This window comes from Homalodisca vitripennis, chromosome 7, assembly GCF_021130785.1.
Source record: "Homalodisca vitripennis isolate AUS2020 chromosome 7, UT_GWSS_2.1, whole genome shotgun sequence".
In the NCBI taxonomy this organism is placed as follows: Eukaryota; Metazoa; Arthropoda; class Insecta; order Hemiptera; family Cicadellidae; genus Homalodisca; species Homalodisca vitripennis.
The window spans coordinates 147,022,050-147,039,483 of NC_060213.1; the positions used below are offsets into that span (position 1 = coordinate 147,022,050).

General features: G+C 32.8%; 1 protein-coding gene across 4 annotated transcripts in view; it reads right to left on the reverse strand.

Moving 5' to 3' along the window:
- LOC124366479 (neo-calmodulin-like) overlaps positions 1-17,434 on the reverse strand; it is a 479,044-nt gene that overhangs the window by 57,999 nt on the left and 403,611 nt on the right. For all 4 annotated transcript variants that reach the window (XM_046823064.1, XM_046823062.1, XM_046823063.1 and 1 more), the window contains one exon: positions 13,499-13,744. In XM_046823064.1, the coding sequence (XP_046679020.1) occupies positions 13,499-13,744 (246 nt within the window). The remainder of the gene's footprint in view (positions 1-13,498; positions 13,745-17,434) is intronic.

Consider the following 17,434-nt stretch of genomic DNA (forward strand, 5'->3'; position numbering starts at 1 on the left):
AGACTGTTTGATGTAAGAAGTTCTTGTTTATTTTCATTGTGCTAGTCACCTTTACTTGATGCGGTGACTAGTCATTCCAAGTTTTTTTACATATGTTATTTATTCCAAAGAATGGGTGGATTACAAAAAATGAAATTATTGTATTGTTACTCGAGAGACTAGAAAATTTAATTATGTAAATCTGTCTGTCTCTTTGCACGATTTATCGAAAACGAAATGATCTATAGACTTAACATTATGCATGAAGCTGTATTTATATATTAAGAGCACTGAGTTCTATGATGATATATGTCACTCCATGGATTTGGCTGATCATTAGCGAATATTTTTACACTGTTCTTACGGGTAACCATAGTGGTAACGAGAAAATAGCTAAAGAAAGAAATTTGTTAACAAACTGTGTAAATCACAGGATATTTTAAAAAGTGGCACTTTTATTCATCGAGTAAAAATATATGTTTGTTATAAAAAATACGTAATATTACGCTACATTTGCATTATCGTAAACGAGTAATCAATCATTCTAAAATATCTTTATTAAAAATAGTAACTGCGGCGCAGGAAAAAATAGGTATTAATTCATTCTCATGGGATTTTAATATACTCAATATCTCTAAAACCGCTCAAAATATAACTATTGTTTATCACAATAAGTGTAGAAAATATTATAAGCATTTCAGAATACTGATTTTTCTCTAAATCATAAATAACTAAATTTGTTCAATTTTAGACGGCTGCCATATACAAACAACAAGGCGTACCTTCCTAGCTAACGAATTAAGCTGAAATACTCATAAATTCTTTGTGCTAAGTTTGAATTTGGTATTTTTTATCGTTTTCACAGGTTTGGAAATCACCTTTAAGACGTTGGTCCCCAGGTTTTGTTACAGCGGGCTTCCTGCCCTGACTTCGCCTGGTAAAATAATACACAGTTTACTTTACTTTTACTGATACTTAAAAAAAAAATAATAACAGTGTAATTCTTATATCAGAAACGATAGTACTTTTAGGAAACCAAATGGTATGACTAGAGTGTAGAATGTAGAGTGTCTGCTGGGGTCTAGTAGACAGTAATGAGAGCTTAAATCGCCTACAGTTAACTGGTTATGAGCTAATCGTGACCACACTGGACAGCAATAAATCAATTACTTTAGTATCCTGTGGGAACTCACCAGTTATCCGATAGTGTTTAGCTATGTAACATTAACATTAACAGTTAGTGTCTATTAACACAAGTCAGTGCCCCCTCCATAGGCATGCTTTATCACTGTCGCAACGTGTTTGTTGTACATGTTACTATTTCATTATTCAAAAACTATCAAGTTGTCACTATGATTAAAATATAATTAAAAAACATCCAGTTTTCAGTTCAGGATAATTTTGTTAAACATTAGAATTTACATTTTTTCAAACAGATTTTATCAATAAGGGTGTATTGCACTATCCCTATTGCAGAGAAAAGTTGAGCCACATCTATTCCTGCTTAACAGAGCTAAAAACTCCTCAATTTCTTACGGAAATAATACCAATCGTTTAAAAAGTGTTAATAGAATAAGTACGTAATGCAGTATTGTTTTAACGATACAAGTCCTAAGTAAATACAATATATTCCTATAGACACAGCCGAACGAATATGGAATCAAAATGAGGGTGAGATGCTGAGACGATATGCAGTTGAAAGTACAAAGCGTAAGAACAAATGTACCCGTCAGCCGTCAGAAGTAAAGGAGGTACATTTTGTGGTTGTGAATACACACACCATAGATTATAGTATGGCTTTCCTGGACCACTGTTTGAGCCACTCGAAATTAATGTAAAACCTCTCTTTAATCTCAATAAATCAGTCTTTGGAAAAAAATTAAAATATATTCTTTTATTGTCCTAAATTCTCGATACTAATACGAGTCTACACAAAATAAATGAAAAATCTAAAAAAAAAACAACACCATGGAAATTAAAAAAAGTGGAATAAGTAGAGAATGAAAAATATAATGTCTCAAATGAAGAACTGCTATGTTTCATAAGATGAAAATCCCTCTTAAAAATAATAAAAATTCAGTTGTGAAATAATAAACATTATATTTAGAGATAGTTCTTATAGCAACAAATTTAGCGCAAGCTATATGTGCTAACGTAAAATAGAACCATTGTTCGTTTTAAGGAAGAGTTCTGGGAATAGAACACTCCTTCAAACTTTAGAAGCCCTTAAGCTATAACTAGAATAGCGAAATGTCTTGAAACGGCAGTTCTTAGAAGTTCTCTTTCTTTAAATTAATGGATTGCACTTGCTTTTAACTTATTCAGTTTTCTTAGAAATATAATGTTAGTGTTAATATTTTAACATTTCTATATCTTAATTTGACACAGATCAATAACATTTCTACTTAATGGTTTAGAGTCACGTTTATGGTCCACATACCTAACTATTGTTTGCAGCCCAGGATTGTCTCAAATTGCCCTCCGTCAAAAATCCTGAATTTTTCAAATACAAAAAACTTAAAGACCAATATTACCTTTAAACTAAATGAACTGCTATGGGCACACGGATAGCTCCTTTTTATACCAATATTTGTTTGGTACTATTCGAAAAGAATTTTTTAATTAGTCAAAATTGTACACCTCTAATTTGGTTCAGGTAAATTGATGATATTTTTATAAAATGGTAGTATTGTATCAAACAAACTTAACTGTTTTTTCAATCTCAATAAATTTAGTACTTTAAACTTCACAATAGTTATCTCACCAGATTCAGTAACATTCTTAAAAACTGATGTATTTATAAAAAAATTATAATTTGAAAACAACAGTTCATATCAAAGACTGCAGCAAAATGCAATATTTGTATTTCATCAACTACTATCCAATTCAAATTTAATCCATAAGAGTTTATCAATAAAGGGAAAAAATCTTTGTAGGGATCAATATGATTTTTAAAATTACATAATTAGAATGTATAATATACTTTTTGAAGGAGTGTCCTAAACGTCTGTCCAAAACAGTGCTTCGAAAAACACCTAAAATTTCCATCTTGGAGTCTTCACCTGAAACTAGAAATTTATTTTCTAAGTCCACTAAAATAATCTTTAAAAACCTATAAATTAAAACAAAATTTCTCTAGACCGAAGTTAAACTATAAGGGCAATTTAAGAAGTAATAAAATCAAACGTAACGTCTTATACAATCGTTGTAACGAGCCAAAATGTGGCATTTGTAAAATTGTAATAAATTCTAAATTTGTTAAAAGTAGTACAACCGAAAAAAATGTCCTATTAAAGGGAACATTGGTTGTCCCACAAAACCGACATTTATACAAACCTGTCATTTCTGTCTCAAAGATTGTATTGGAAAAACCATCACTCCATTAAGAATGAGAATGAGCAATCATCGGTTCCATATTGTAAAAATAATGAGATACTCTTATCTGCTCATGCGATTCAACATAACCAACATAAATTAGAAAACCGTTTCGAAATAAAAGTAATTTTACCATTTAGAGCCAAATCCCAACCAAAATACTTATCTGCTTAATTTAAGAAATGTTGAAATCTCACATTAACGAATTTTAAAATCAAGGCAACCAGATGAATTAAACCTAAGGTGATTGTTTTTTCCTTCTTTTCTGTAAATGATTAGTTATATGTAAACATTTACAAATATAAAACATGATTGGAAATGGTTTTTTGCATTTATTTTTAAAAATTATTTTTTGTTATACTATTAATTATTGGTTGAGTTCTGTTGGTTTCTTTCATTAATCAGTGACCTTCTAATAAAGTGTTCTGAAAACCTGAACTCCTTAAACACGATCAGTAGATTTTTGTCATCTTATATTTATATTAAGGAATACAAACATATAATCAATACACTCAATATTTCGAGTTTAACTTCATCGAGATACGAATAAAATTGCAAATAAGGCTGTAAAATAACAAATTAAACACGAACACAGAAATGTATCAATAAAAAACACATTCGAATATTTAAGGCGTTCTAGCATTGCTATACAATTTTTACATATGAATTCATATACATACTGCTCATGAACCTAATCAAAGAACCTAAATGTAACATTGCATAATATGAACAATACACATAGCGAGAACTATGAACAAAGCACACAAAGCAAACAATAAACAGACGTGTTACATCAGACGGTACGTTCTGTTCGATTATTTGAATAATTTCCATCCATTTAATTAACGATATACAATTATAAAATTGATTTGGAAATGTGACAATAATCAAAGAGGAAGAAAAATAAAACTGCTTGGACACGAAAGGCTATAGACATTAAAAATATGACAACATATAATAAACTCTTAAAATGGTTTATGCTAATATCTTGTTTAATTGCATTAAAACTATGATTCTACGAAAGTTTACGTAGAACAAGGTGAAATAAATGAAAGCACTCGTGAGTAATTGGCCTGTTTGCTCTTGTGCACAGAACACTTACACCTGACTAATTAGGGGATGAAAGGAGTTCCAGATTTTAATTAATGATGTAGGAACATGGAGAACATGTACGGGCTGGAAGTCTCTTTAAAATCCCTTTTACAAAAATGTTCAGATTACTCTTCTCTTGTTCGAATAATGAAGAGATGAGTATATTGTTACATTGCTTTTTTACATATACTTTACTCGATAACGACAATATTAAGCTGTTGTCCTACGCTCAAAACTAACCTTTAGAGTAAAGAGGCTATCAACTGAATATAAACAGAGCTGATACACCACATTGAGGCATCTTACTTCCTGTATGTATCAGTTGTAATCGCTAGGTGCGTTACGCCCCTGGTGATGTAATCTGTTATTGGATGAAAATTTTTTTAAATTTATAGTCCCTTAAGAAAACCTCCCTAAAGATAGGAAATATAGAAAGAAAATTAGATTACTAATCCATAAATTAAAGGGATTAGAGTGATTTTTAAGGAAAAATGAACGCATATTTTAATTTATGTTTAATAAATCACCGTCAGGGTTTCTAAGAAGAACTGTTAACGTCACTTGCACAAAGTATCTGCTTCTCTGGTTCAGGGGAGTATTTGCGCGAATCAAAGTCAATCTGGATTGACAGAGTCTAAAACTAAGTTTATCAAACGCCACGTCTTAAACCTCTATTTAGCCTTTGAGACTAAGCGAGGCAATATTGCTTTAATATATTAAATTAATTAGTTAAGTTAGCCATGAACCTCTGATAGTATATTTGGATGATTCAAACTGAGCCGACGCCAGCAGTCATGGTGGCAAGTTTGCTACACAAGGCAGTCTATTTAATTATCAAATATGTAGGCAAAAACTAATCTAAAACCTACCTACCATGCTAACAATGCGACTGTTATAGTTTTCATGGTATATATTAAAATATACATCTCATAAAACCATTTGTACCAGCTTCAAAAATGTTTCAAAATAAGGTTTTGAATAGCATTGAACCTTGTTATTGAATAGCATTTATTTTCTATATTTTTAGAGAGAAAATTCAATACGTTTTTCTCTATTAGGTGCTTTTATGCAGGATTCTATTTGTTATAAATAAAATATCTGAGTTTCAATAATTTGATAAGTTATGATTCACCACACCTCATCGCAATCTGACACGAGTGAAGTAAAAGAGTGGCCTGGGTATATATATTCCAGGTTTACAAAATAACTCATAGGTTGTAAGCACACTAAATCTTGAATGCGTCTGTTCTAAATACAATGTTATGTAGAGATATTAATGAATAATGTTCTTTTATGCAGTGGGATGTTTATAAAAAATATTATATTCATACAATGCAATATTCTAACAGAAGTAACATTCATTCTTTAAAGTTTGTTATTGACTATGAAAGGTTTGATAAGATAGCAAGATTTTGGAAATTTACCATCATCATATTCATTATTTAAAGTTTGTTATTGGTGATGAAAGGTGTGACAGGATAACAGGATTTTGGATATTTTACTAAAAACAGTAACATTCTAACCGTCAAATGGTCAATGGAAAGACTTTATTCTGTATTCTGTACTTGGGCAGTCAATTCTTACCGTAACAGTCTAGTTGCAATACAGCAGGCTCAAGCCCAAACAAGAGAGACCCTGGTTCAAGTATCGGTGGATCAAGTACTTTTTGTGATTCAACCTTTATTGAAATTAAATTAGGCTATTGCCGTAAATACACATTTAATAAATATTAAACAGTCATTTGACAGGAATTTGTTCTTCTGATCTTATGTAAGTTTCCTTAATATTTGACAGGAATGGCCAAAAACAAAATAATTGAATTATATCGAGTAAGGGCTCTGTGGTGAAATGGTAGCACACTCACCCGGCAAGTTAGACTTGGGTTCGAGTCCTGGTGTAGCAAGTAATTTTCGTGATTCGATCTTTAATGAAAAGTCCACCACATAAACTTTCTTATGAATAGAGATGAAGTGCGGCATGTTTATGTGAATAACTGAGGAGCTTTTGATGTATGAAAATGTTTGACCCTTCTCCCAAAATGGGATGGTTTGGGTGTAAGTCAAAATTGTTGTAAATGCATTTAAAAAATTACATACACCAGAAAACAGTTTTTCATATAAACGTGCTCCAAAGTAAATAAATTAATATCTACTCATAAGAAAGGTAATAGTAGGTATGGGACTTAAGACACTGTATATAACCATTTAAATATATTCAGATATTAGATATAGTTGAGTACCTTTATAGTGAAAATTCGTCATTACACAAACTATCCAGTACATACTAAAATGTAGCGTTCCTCAGCATTTATGTGAATATTCGGATTAATCAGTTTCTAGGGAGAAATACTTACAATGCGCATATGTTGGTCTACCTGATATACGAAATCGGTGAAATCTTAATCTACGCAATGTTAATTATTACTCAGAGCAAATTCTCCTTCATCTCAAAACAAGTTAATCATATAATTTATGACAATTTACTGTCTTACTTTTGCTGTTCACACAACGTCAAATAAATGTTAATGCAATTAAATTTGTGAAATGTTACGGAGTCGCTGTGGGCAATCATCTTCTTCAAGCAGATGTCTCATTTAAACTGCCAATAATTGTGTTTGCTGACACATTAAGTTACAGTAGATGTGGAGATATAGCATTGTTGTGGGTCCATGATCGACCGATAAGAGAAACTGTGGCCAATTTGGTTATTAATTACAAAGCTGCTGTTTTTTTCTTTGTTGGGCTGATATTAAGAGACGTGATAAATCGTGAAATCGTAAATAAACTAATATACTGTGATCAAAACCTCATATTGGTTACAGTTGTTTAATATTGGTTGATGATTGGGCTGGGTTTGGCTAACCATGCTAAAAGTCCGCCACCTTCAACTCTCCCAAGTTGTTGGGCTTAGCTCCATTTTCAGCTGTTTGTAAAACACCAGATTGCTCTCTTATACATTGAAATGTAACCATCGCTTCCAAAATATTGCAATTATTGTCATTATAAGACGCGTTTCAATGAAAGTAATATTCTCAGAAAACAATGCAGTCGTGGAAGATGAATGAATTTAATGGCGTTCACATAGAATTTCAAAGTAACAATAAGATTAATTGTATCCTTCGGAGTTATTATTTCCGTTTTTTTTCGGTTATATATTTACAAATATCGAATCTAGCCTATTTTTGCCTTGTGAGTTTGTTGTAACTCCGAAACTCTTTGTGAATCTGGAATGGTCCGTTTCAGGTCTTGTTCCAACCATACTAATTGCCATATGATCAATGAATATTTTATTTATTGAAAAGTATCCAATTAATTTCTGATTTAAGTTAGTTTTTTGTAATTTTTACGGCATTTTTGACCGTTTATATTTTAGAAAAGTTATCGTAACATTTCATATTAAAACGAAATTTACTTGATATTCTCTCATTTTTGACTTCTATCAAAACTAGCGTTCCTTGCAATCGATTTTTTTTAATAGGAAACGTTGATCCATCGATTTAAAGTAAAATCAGGTTATGTGATTATAAAATGCAAATTCATTCTCTATCCTGGACTGTACCCATTGTCCATGGAAATATTAATTTTTGGAGATTGAAAAGAATAAAGGAATACTGTTTCCTGGTTTTAGGAACAATCTTTTAAAGCACTATTTCTGGGTATATGTCTCGTTACCTGGAATGTATTATCCGGCCAGAAGCATGAGTCAGCAAGGAAATGCCATTTGCAATCAAGTGCTAATAACCACAGTACAATCATACCTTAATGTTTATTATGCCAATTCATACCGGATGGGTAAGTTGTACTTTTTCAAATTATTTTTTATATGTAGATGCTCTTAAGAACACTACGAAAAACTCAAACGTTTTATTAAACAAGTTTTATAATTTATCAGCCGTAATTAAAATAATATAAAAAATAAATTTAGGGATTTTGGTGAGTTCCAATATAGAAATCTAAATAAAAGTATTTTTAATATTGAATTTCATGTTATGATCGTCCGCTCATTCTAGATCCAAGACATCCGCTAAAGATAAAATAGATAACAAAATTCCTCGTAGAAACGTGTATGCAAAATGCGTAAAACTAAGGCAAAGAACACTTTTATATTTTTAAAATTCGTCATCACAACTTTCCTCCTGAATTAATGGAATATAAGGCATTTTCTGAGAATGATAATTTCCACAGCTTGGAAGGATAACCAATATTTGCTATTTTTTTAATTCCAACTACAATAGAGCACATTGCTATCTGCCTATCAGTATACATAAAATTTATAACAGAATAATCTTGGAGATTTTAATCATGGTACATAGATTTTCCTCTAGGGCCAAATACGAATGCTATTGATACTGGGGCCAAAATGTTAAAGGGCAGACTGTCTGTCTGTCTGTCTGCTCGTATGAGCGATTGTTTAAGCACATTAAAAAACCAAATTGAAACTCGGTACAAAAGTTCCTATCAGTATTCTGTCTGTGCGATATCTTGATGAAAACTTCCAGAAACTTGAAACTTTGAATATGGATTTCTCTTGATCCTAGGAAATACCTCATTATTTTGGATTGCAAAGGTCAAAAGACAGTCAGGCCGTCTATGTGCTAAATCTTTACAAACACGTTCCAAACACATGGGAACTCGGTACATAAGTTCCTTTTGGTTCAAGCAAGACCTAGTGTATTGATTATAGAGCTATGAGATTAAAGCCTTGTTTGTCCGTCCCTCAACTCCTTCGTCAGGTTCCGTCGGATGTGTCAGTACTCCTCAGCATCGGTTTATTACCTTGTATTTAATAATCATTTTAATTTTTGTTTGCATTTTATTATTCAATATATTGATTTCTGCCTAACATTAATGTATTATAGGAAGAAATAGATAAACTGCTTCTTTAGGACTTTTATCATATGGACTGTAGAATTAAACTTGGATAATTTATGAATTATTAAAATGTGACATTAAATATTCGAATAAGTTAGTATAGGCAGAATCATCTGTCACTTTGGCATGGCAATAATTAATTACAGTTTTGTGTGAATAGAGAATTTTATATAACGGAGATTATATGTTTGGTGGACTAGATTCCATTCATTGCGAATTTTACAACTAACAAGGACAAATTGTAATTTCCTCTGAGCTCTTGTTAGTGAGAGGCAAGCAGTGTTTTACAAATGAATGGGGCGAAATACTTGAAATGCTGCGAGTGGGGCGGGGGGGGGGGTGGTTTAATGACACGATTCAGGTCGGTACCGACCGGGGCAGTTTTGTCTGCATAATTGGCGACCTGATTCTGCCTCCAACCTCTCCTAGGTTTCAACATATCATTATATTTTAGTAATGAGCATTCTGCACAATACGTTTTTGTCATGCTTCGAACTGTATGGTTCAAACTTTGCTTCAAAAGTTGAGCACAAATTAACACCTTTCCTTAAAATTAATTCTAGGTCAACATCACAGACGTTTCAATGTTTATTCCAAATCAATAATTTTGATTATACATTCATACTAAACCTATATTTAGAAGCAACTGATCAACATTTTGTACGCAAAATTATTACTTTATTTGCGGTTTTCAATCGAAATTAACTTAAAATACACGATTAATAACAAAGAGTTTACTAAATGATGAAATTTTAATATTTAAAACCAACATTTTGACAAATATGGCTTATATAATCCAAAGTTCACATTTTATTTTATAATATAAGGCAGAGTATGCTACACCACGTGTGCTGTACAAGATTACCTATGGTTCAATGCAAAATTTCAAGTTTAGCTAATTTTTATAATCGTCAGACGAAACGTCAGTTAATCATGCGGAAAATAAATGTTCCAAAGACACCCAAATTCCATTGTTGGGCGCTGAAAAACACTATCCCATAATTCATTCTTGTCTATGAAGAAATAAAGTTTTATGCAAAATATCAAGTCTACAAATAAAATATTTCTGGTATCATACTGCATTCACATTTTTCTGTTAAATTTGGTTTTATATAATAGACCTCTTATAATATTAATAGTAATAGTCTATCCATCAAGCCACCATAAGATGACGTTAGGTTTGTTGGGATAGCAAGGCTACATGTGTTAATACGGCACATGTACAGTCTCTCAGTGATCTCAGTTTGTTTAGAAATCAATATCCTCTGTTATATTTCGTTCCCATTCCGAGTATCCATAAGACTAATATAAAAATACGCTAACGTTCAGCCAAATCCCAAGGAATGACATCATTAAACTCAGTGATCTTTATAAAGAAATGAGACTTCACGCACAATTCCAAGTCTGTAAGTAAGTTCTTTTTCGAGATATCGTGCGGACAAACCGACAGACAAATATACAGAAATGATTTTTTATCAGACCCTAAAGTGATAGACTTCGTTTACGCTCAACCAATAATGGATAACAGCATCGTTCTATCTGGGTCAGACACATTTTATACAAAGCGCACAAAGCAGCACTCTATAGTTAAACACTTCGGAGTGAACCATTTACGAGAATTGCAGCCGCACAATTCATATTGAACTGCACTGATCAATACATCCCTCCATAATTGCAATCGTTTATTCGGTTCGTAGAAGTGTAATAGAAAATTAGTTAAAATTTCCTGGAAGTTATTTACTGTTGATATTATACTCACTATGCAATGATGTTAGGTACCTCTATGACCACAATAAATATATTATTTAATTCACTGTATGATATATAACCGTACATCTTCCGTTCGTATCAACGGTACAAGGAAGCTCTGGATGAGTTTCTCTGTTCGATATTTTAAGAAGTATTTTATGTTTAGATTGCCAAACTGGCCGATGTTTTAAAGCTGAAAGAATTATTGAGAGGTTCTGGATGGTTCAATATATGTATAAAGATAATGATAAATTACAGAGGGAAGCTCTCAGGTTAGTTTTTGTACTTAATGTCGGCTCTTGTCACTGTCCATGATTCGGTCACCTCCTTCAGTCTTTCTGTTGGTTTAATGTCATTTGACTTTATTTATTTAATTTATTATTTTTTGTAAATTGCGTCCAATTTAAAAGATATTCAAAGGTTGCTTTGGACTATAGTATTTTTCTACTAAAGTTTTGCTGAGTGACATAAAAAAGAATATTACTTAACAAAATAGTCTATATAAAAATGCAATATCAAGTGAGACAGACCCTGCATATATACAGGGTGTACACTAAGTCCTGATACGCCTGGATATGTTCCAAACGGATTGAGGTATCGATGTACAACCGTTGCCATACTTTTTAAAATACTTTTAATGATAGTCTTTTGAATAATTAAGAATTTCCAGTTTTTACAAATAGGAGTACGTCGGGAGGTTTAACTTTAAATTTTCAAATTGCAACGTCTATCTTGTGCCATATCATGTTAAAGGTCTATTTAATAGAAACACAATGGCATGATCAAAACACAACTATGATGATCCTAGCAAAACTTATGTGTAAATCATATTGCAAATTTTTTGAAGGATTTAAACACTGAACAATGTGGTAGAAAATGTTTGACAATATTTATACCACTACTCGTCTTTTCCTAATAGCAGTCGTTTTCTTGGAAACTTTAGAAGTTTTTGCTATGATAAGTTTTAACTTAAATTTACGAGTCTGAATTTCTTTCGCTAAGAGCACGAAATAAGCTTTTAAACGGTATGTCGTGTGACTATTTTTGGATATATTTTTCTTACAGGACCAACATTTGTAAATTCTAGAAACTTAACATCCTCGTCCTCAAAAACCTTTAAATGAGAACATAGTCGTATGGCACATAAAATTAAACATTAAAGAAACTACTTTAAGTTCAAACTTCGTTTCTATCTCTTTTAGCTTGCAAGTGATTGGCAAACTCTATTTAAGAGATTCAAACATTCTTGCCAAAATACAAGAGTAATAAAAAGAAACTGAAATATGTTCAAAAAATCCCTGGGACTATTTTGTACCACATTGTCCAGGGTTCAAAGACCTCAAAAGCTATGTGCCCCATGATCTTATGAGATTTTTAGGGTGATTTTGAAAGAGAGGGGGGGGAGCGAGAGAGAGAGATATGGTGAATTTTAATTTTGTACTAATGACTAATATTAAAATTCATATTGTTATTGCTATAACAGTAAGTAATATTTTGTGCTTATCCATAATTGTCTATATTGGTTGTATTGAAGCTTGAACGCAACAAAATTCGAAAAAAACGTAAAAAAGTTTGAAATAGTTCCGTTCTAATTTGACTGATTAAGGTGTTGCCGTGGAGAGAAATGAAAAGCTACTTGACTGAAGCATAGAACTCTCTTGAAACGCTCCACTCTCATTAACAAGCTTTTCACAGCAGCGCGACACAATTTCTCGTTATTACTTATTAAGATGTTGACTGACATCTTAATAAGTGTTTAAACAGTAACGTTTGCCACTGAGAGCCAAACAAAAGCATTGGCGCAAACCTTTAAAATGTTCTATAAAACATTTATTTGAGTTAAATTTAGAATTTGAAAATTATTACTTGACAGGAAATTTTGAATGCTATTACTAGTGTAATTTTGCAAATTCAAAACATTTTTGATTTTCAACAACAAACAGGCAATGTAACAGTATCTCCTATCCTGTTGCAGTACATTCTGGTCTCTATTGACCTTCTCCATTAAAGGGCAAATTTCTTGGATGTATGATCGCTAAGTGAACGATCCTTAACAAGCGCCTTACTTATTACGCTGTTTGCGATGGTCCAAACTTCATACTTCATCCACAACTTCCCAAACTAGATGCTTTAAAACGTAGCTCCAAATTCACCACATGCAGCAAATGTCTCTACTTCCTTCTGTTTGTTTTCCTATATTTTTGGTTCAGCAAACAACGACTACCATCAGGATATTGAACATCCTATTCGTCTGTAAATGTAGAATTTTGCTCTAGATTTCAGGGGTGAAGTCTATGACAGGTGAAAGGTTTAGTACGAGTAGAGCTAAACTCAACATTCATATTGATTCAACCTTTCCCACCATAGACGAGATTCCACCGAGTCATTATAATCTAAACCACAGAATGAGGTAGAATCTCGAAAGTACTCACCAAGTTGATGGTGACGACTAAATCGTGCTGTTGGTGTCTCTGCCCTTTCTTGTTCTTTTTGTTGTTGGCAGCCTTGACGGGGGGAGGTGCCGGCTTGGGCTGTGTCTTCACCTGTCCCTTCTGGGCGGTCGGCGGCTTCTTGACTGGCGTCTGAGATGTCTTGGCCGGGGTAGTCGCGGCAGCCTTGGGTCCAGTCGGTCCTTTCTGGTTCACGTGGCCACCACCGTCTGCAGGCTTGTTCCGCGCCTATCGTACAACATTCACATTAAAACATGGCAAGGGTTTCAAAATACAAACTAAGCATGAACATTACTACGTGTTATTAGGGAGTAGTTAGTGGTTTCCCCCAAGTTACCCTATCTGACATACATAAAAGTAACAATCAGCCCTTACAGTCCTATATCTTCTCTGATCCTGGGCCCTGAGTCTTAAATAAATATTCTTAACTTAGTTACAGCACCAACATATAATCTTAAAATGAAGCATTTTTGTTTTTTAGACAATGCTTTCCACTAAAGTATTTAATTATTGTAACTAAAGTTTAAATTATTTTAATAAGAATAAAAATCACCTTAAAATATTGCTGTATAGGTGTTTGTTACCAAAAATAGTATACTAGATTTTTACCAACTAAAAAAATAGATTATAAATCCGTAGTCTCAATATTGACTATATTGACATAACTTTCTTTGTATTTTCAACTGTAAGTAAACAATTTTAGAACTTATTTTTAGTATGGGACACGGACACCGGAAATACCTTAAACCGGAAATAGAGTATTATGAATGGAATAAGACTATTCACACCTTTGTATGTATTAATTCAGACGCAGCAATGCAAACACAACTGTGGCATCAGAAATACATTAGACTGGAAGTTTGATCCACAATATGAATATCGAACTTTGTAAAAACTCTATTTTCAAAACTATTCTTTTATTGAATAAGTGGCATAATAAAATGTTCTGATCTTGCACCAACATAAAGCAATTATGATATATGTGATTAATTAACCATGAATAGTTCATTAGTGTATCTGTCTCTATAAATCATACAATACATTATCATGTTGGGTTTGCAAAAGTCAGTGAGTGGTAAGCCTACAGTTAGCCTAAAATTAATATTTGGAACTGAGCAGTGAAGTCAAACAAACTGAAAATACCACCTTAAGCCTTGTGGCGGGGTGGAAGACCAAAAGAAGGTAAGCCGCATTTCCAAACATATTGGAAACTGTCAGTTAGGGATTGGCGCGGGCCGCGGTATTTTATCAGGATGATACCAAAATATGAGGTTGAATACTCGCAAGATACTCTCATACTTACAATAATGTAGATTTTTCCAAACTTTTCTGCATAATAATAAATATATTGCATATTCTTCACTAAATATTTTAATAGCTTTCGAAAAAGTAAACAAACTAAAATGTTATGTCGCTTACAGAGGTGATTAAACAACTACCCTCATCGTTGTTTGATTATTTGCTGAATGTCGACTAAGGTAACGGTTACTATGGATGCGAATTCTGACGAAAATCTGTTCTGACGAGTACGTCCGAAATCCTCGTCAGAACAAGGCGGTTACAGTGTGCGCGTTTTCAGATCTTCTGATAGTCAGTACGTGTCAAAGCCGCCCAGCTAAACGGATGAACTCGATGAACAATATTTTCTTGAAAGACCGTTATTAAAAATAATGTTGTTGAAAAGGGTAAAAACAGAATATTTTAACCCGATATTTGGTAGTAGAAACGAGAGTTTGAAGTGTTATATAAAGATTAATGTGATCAACCGGAAAGATTTGTTTGATGTGTAAACGCAAATGACAACTTTTTCAGATAATATCACTCTACTAAAATATTTAACTAATATATAAAATGTGACTGTAGTCATTACGTGTCATAGCCGTCCAGCTAAATGGATGAACTCGATCAACAATATTTTCTGTGATTCAAGCTGTTCACAAATTACCCACTTCCATTTGCATGTGACAAAAAATAAGCGTGCAAACTCGATTTTTCAGAAGCGCTATAAAATTGTTGGAAAATTTTATAGCCATAAGGCAGATGTGTAATATTAAATAGCCAGAATAATTAGAAACAATGTTGGTCAAATAAAAATTATTTATTAATTATAACAAAAAAATCTCATTTTAAAACAAAAAACAAATTAGATTCATAAAATTATTGAAAATGTGATTGACTTAACAATTAACCCTAGAAAAAAACTACCATTGTTTGATAGAAAGAATAAATTTCCTTTAAAAAAATAGTTTTACTGAAAACCCAAATTTACCCTAAATTGAAATTAGGTTAAATTTAAAAAGTGAAGTCGCAAAATAAGTGAAAGTAAAGTAGCAGTAACATTGGAAAAATGTAAATTCCATTTTTTTACTTTAAATCGGTTGGAGTTACATTTCAAAAGAACGAAGCAAGGTCCTCATGTTGAACTGTACTCAGTGGAGTTGGTGCTTGTGAACAACTTTCCCAAGTATCACTCGTTGATGAACCACATGGGGAAGAACCATAATTATGTGGTGGATGGTGCATTGGCTGTAGTCGATGTTGTCCTCCGAATCCCGACAAAAGATCATCATCACAAAACACTTGTTGTAGCTTGGTCATCACAATCATTTTTCTTTCTTCCGGTATTTTTGGTAATATGGTAGTAGGCTCATAAGACAATAGTAGTCTGAATCTTCGTTTCGGGAAGCATAATTTCTCTCCTCATGTCCCACAAACATCTGTTCTCGTACACAAGACCGATTAATTTATCAATATCTATGGTGAATTTAAGTTAATAACTCTAAAATTCGACGCAAAGGGTGAAACAAGCTGCTGGCCGCACGAAAAAATCAAACTTGTTTGATCGCTCAAATTGTTCTGACGACTTCGTGTCTTTTCTGACGCAAAAGTCGCTGCCACTGTAAACAGTATCATTAGTAAACAGGCTTTTGTTTGCTCGGACGACTTCGTACGAACTCGTCAGTGCTCGTCAGAACAGACTTTCGTCAGAATTCGCATCCATAGCAACCGTTACCTAAGCCAATCACATTTAGGGTGTGGAAAAATTTCATTTCAGTATATTGTCCCTTTGCCGCACGATATCTCAATAATGAATGGATCTATGAAGCTTGATTTATACTCGTATATACGTTCGATTTTGGTGCGTGGTACACAGGGGATTTAGCTGAGCGTTAACGAACATTGTTATATTGCTCTTATGTGTAATCATGATGTGAACTGGCACATGATATTTTAGCATGTAGCGTAATGGAATGAACCATAGACATGCAACTACTGCAGTATATACTGTGTAGCTCACTCCTACTATGTTTAAACACTTTAATTATCTCCAGTGTTATTGTTAATTCCGTTCCACTTGGATTTTTTACACATAAAAAAGCCATTATGAAGATTTCTAACTAGGCACAATAGTAGGCTTATACACCGGAGTGTATTTCAGTGTATTCGTCTGACATTTGCATATGGGAGATTCGATGATTCCAGTTTTAGAGTTAATTATTACTACATATCTTTTTGGGCCGTAAAAGTTCTAAAAGTTTACGTTTTATAACTTTTATAAAGCAATTTTTGATAGAGAACGAAGTTCCGAAGCCACGGAAGATTGTGACACCCTTTTAGAACATTGATCTGAAAAGCCTATTTCTGTCTCTTTTCGGCTACTAAAATTAAGTTCCAGTTTCCAGAAAAGTTTCTGGTGACACAGTTGAGTTTGCTTCGTTACCTTGATCGAGAAGATGTATAGCCTACTCGTATACGTGTAGATCTGATAAAACGACTTCTGTAAAAATATAACTATGATGGGTTTTTTTTGAAATAAGAAGTGTTGTTACTATCTAGCTTACTCTATGCTTTCAAGAATAAACATGTAAACGAATTGAAAATAATGCTTAAATTAATTAAACATATGGTTATGCTGTG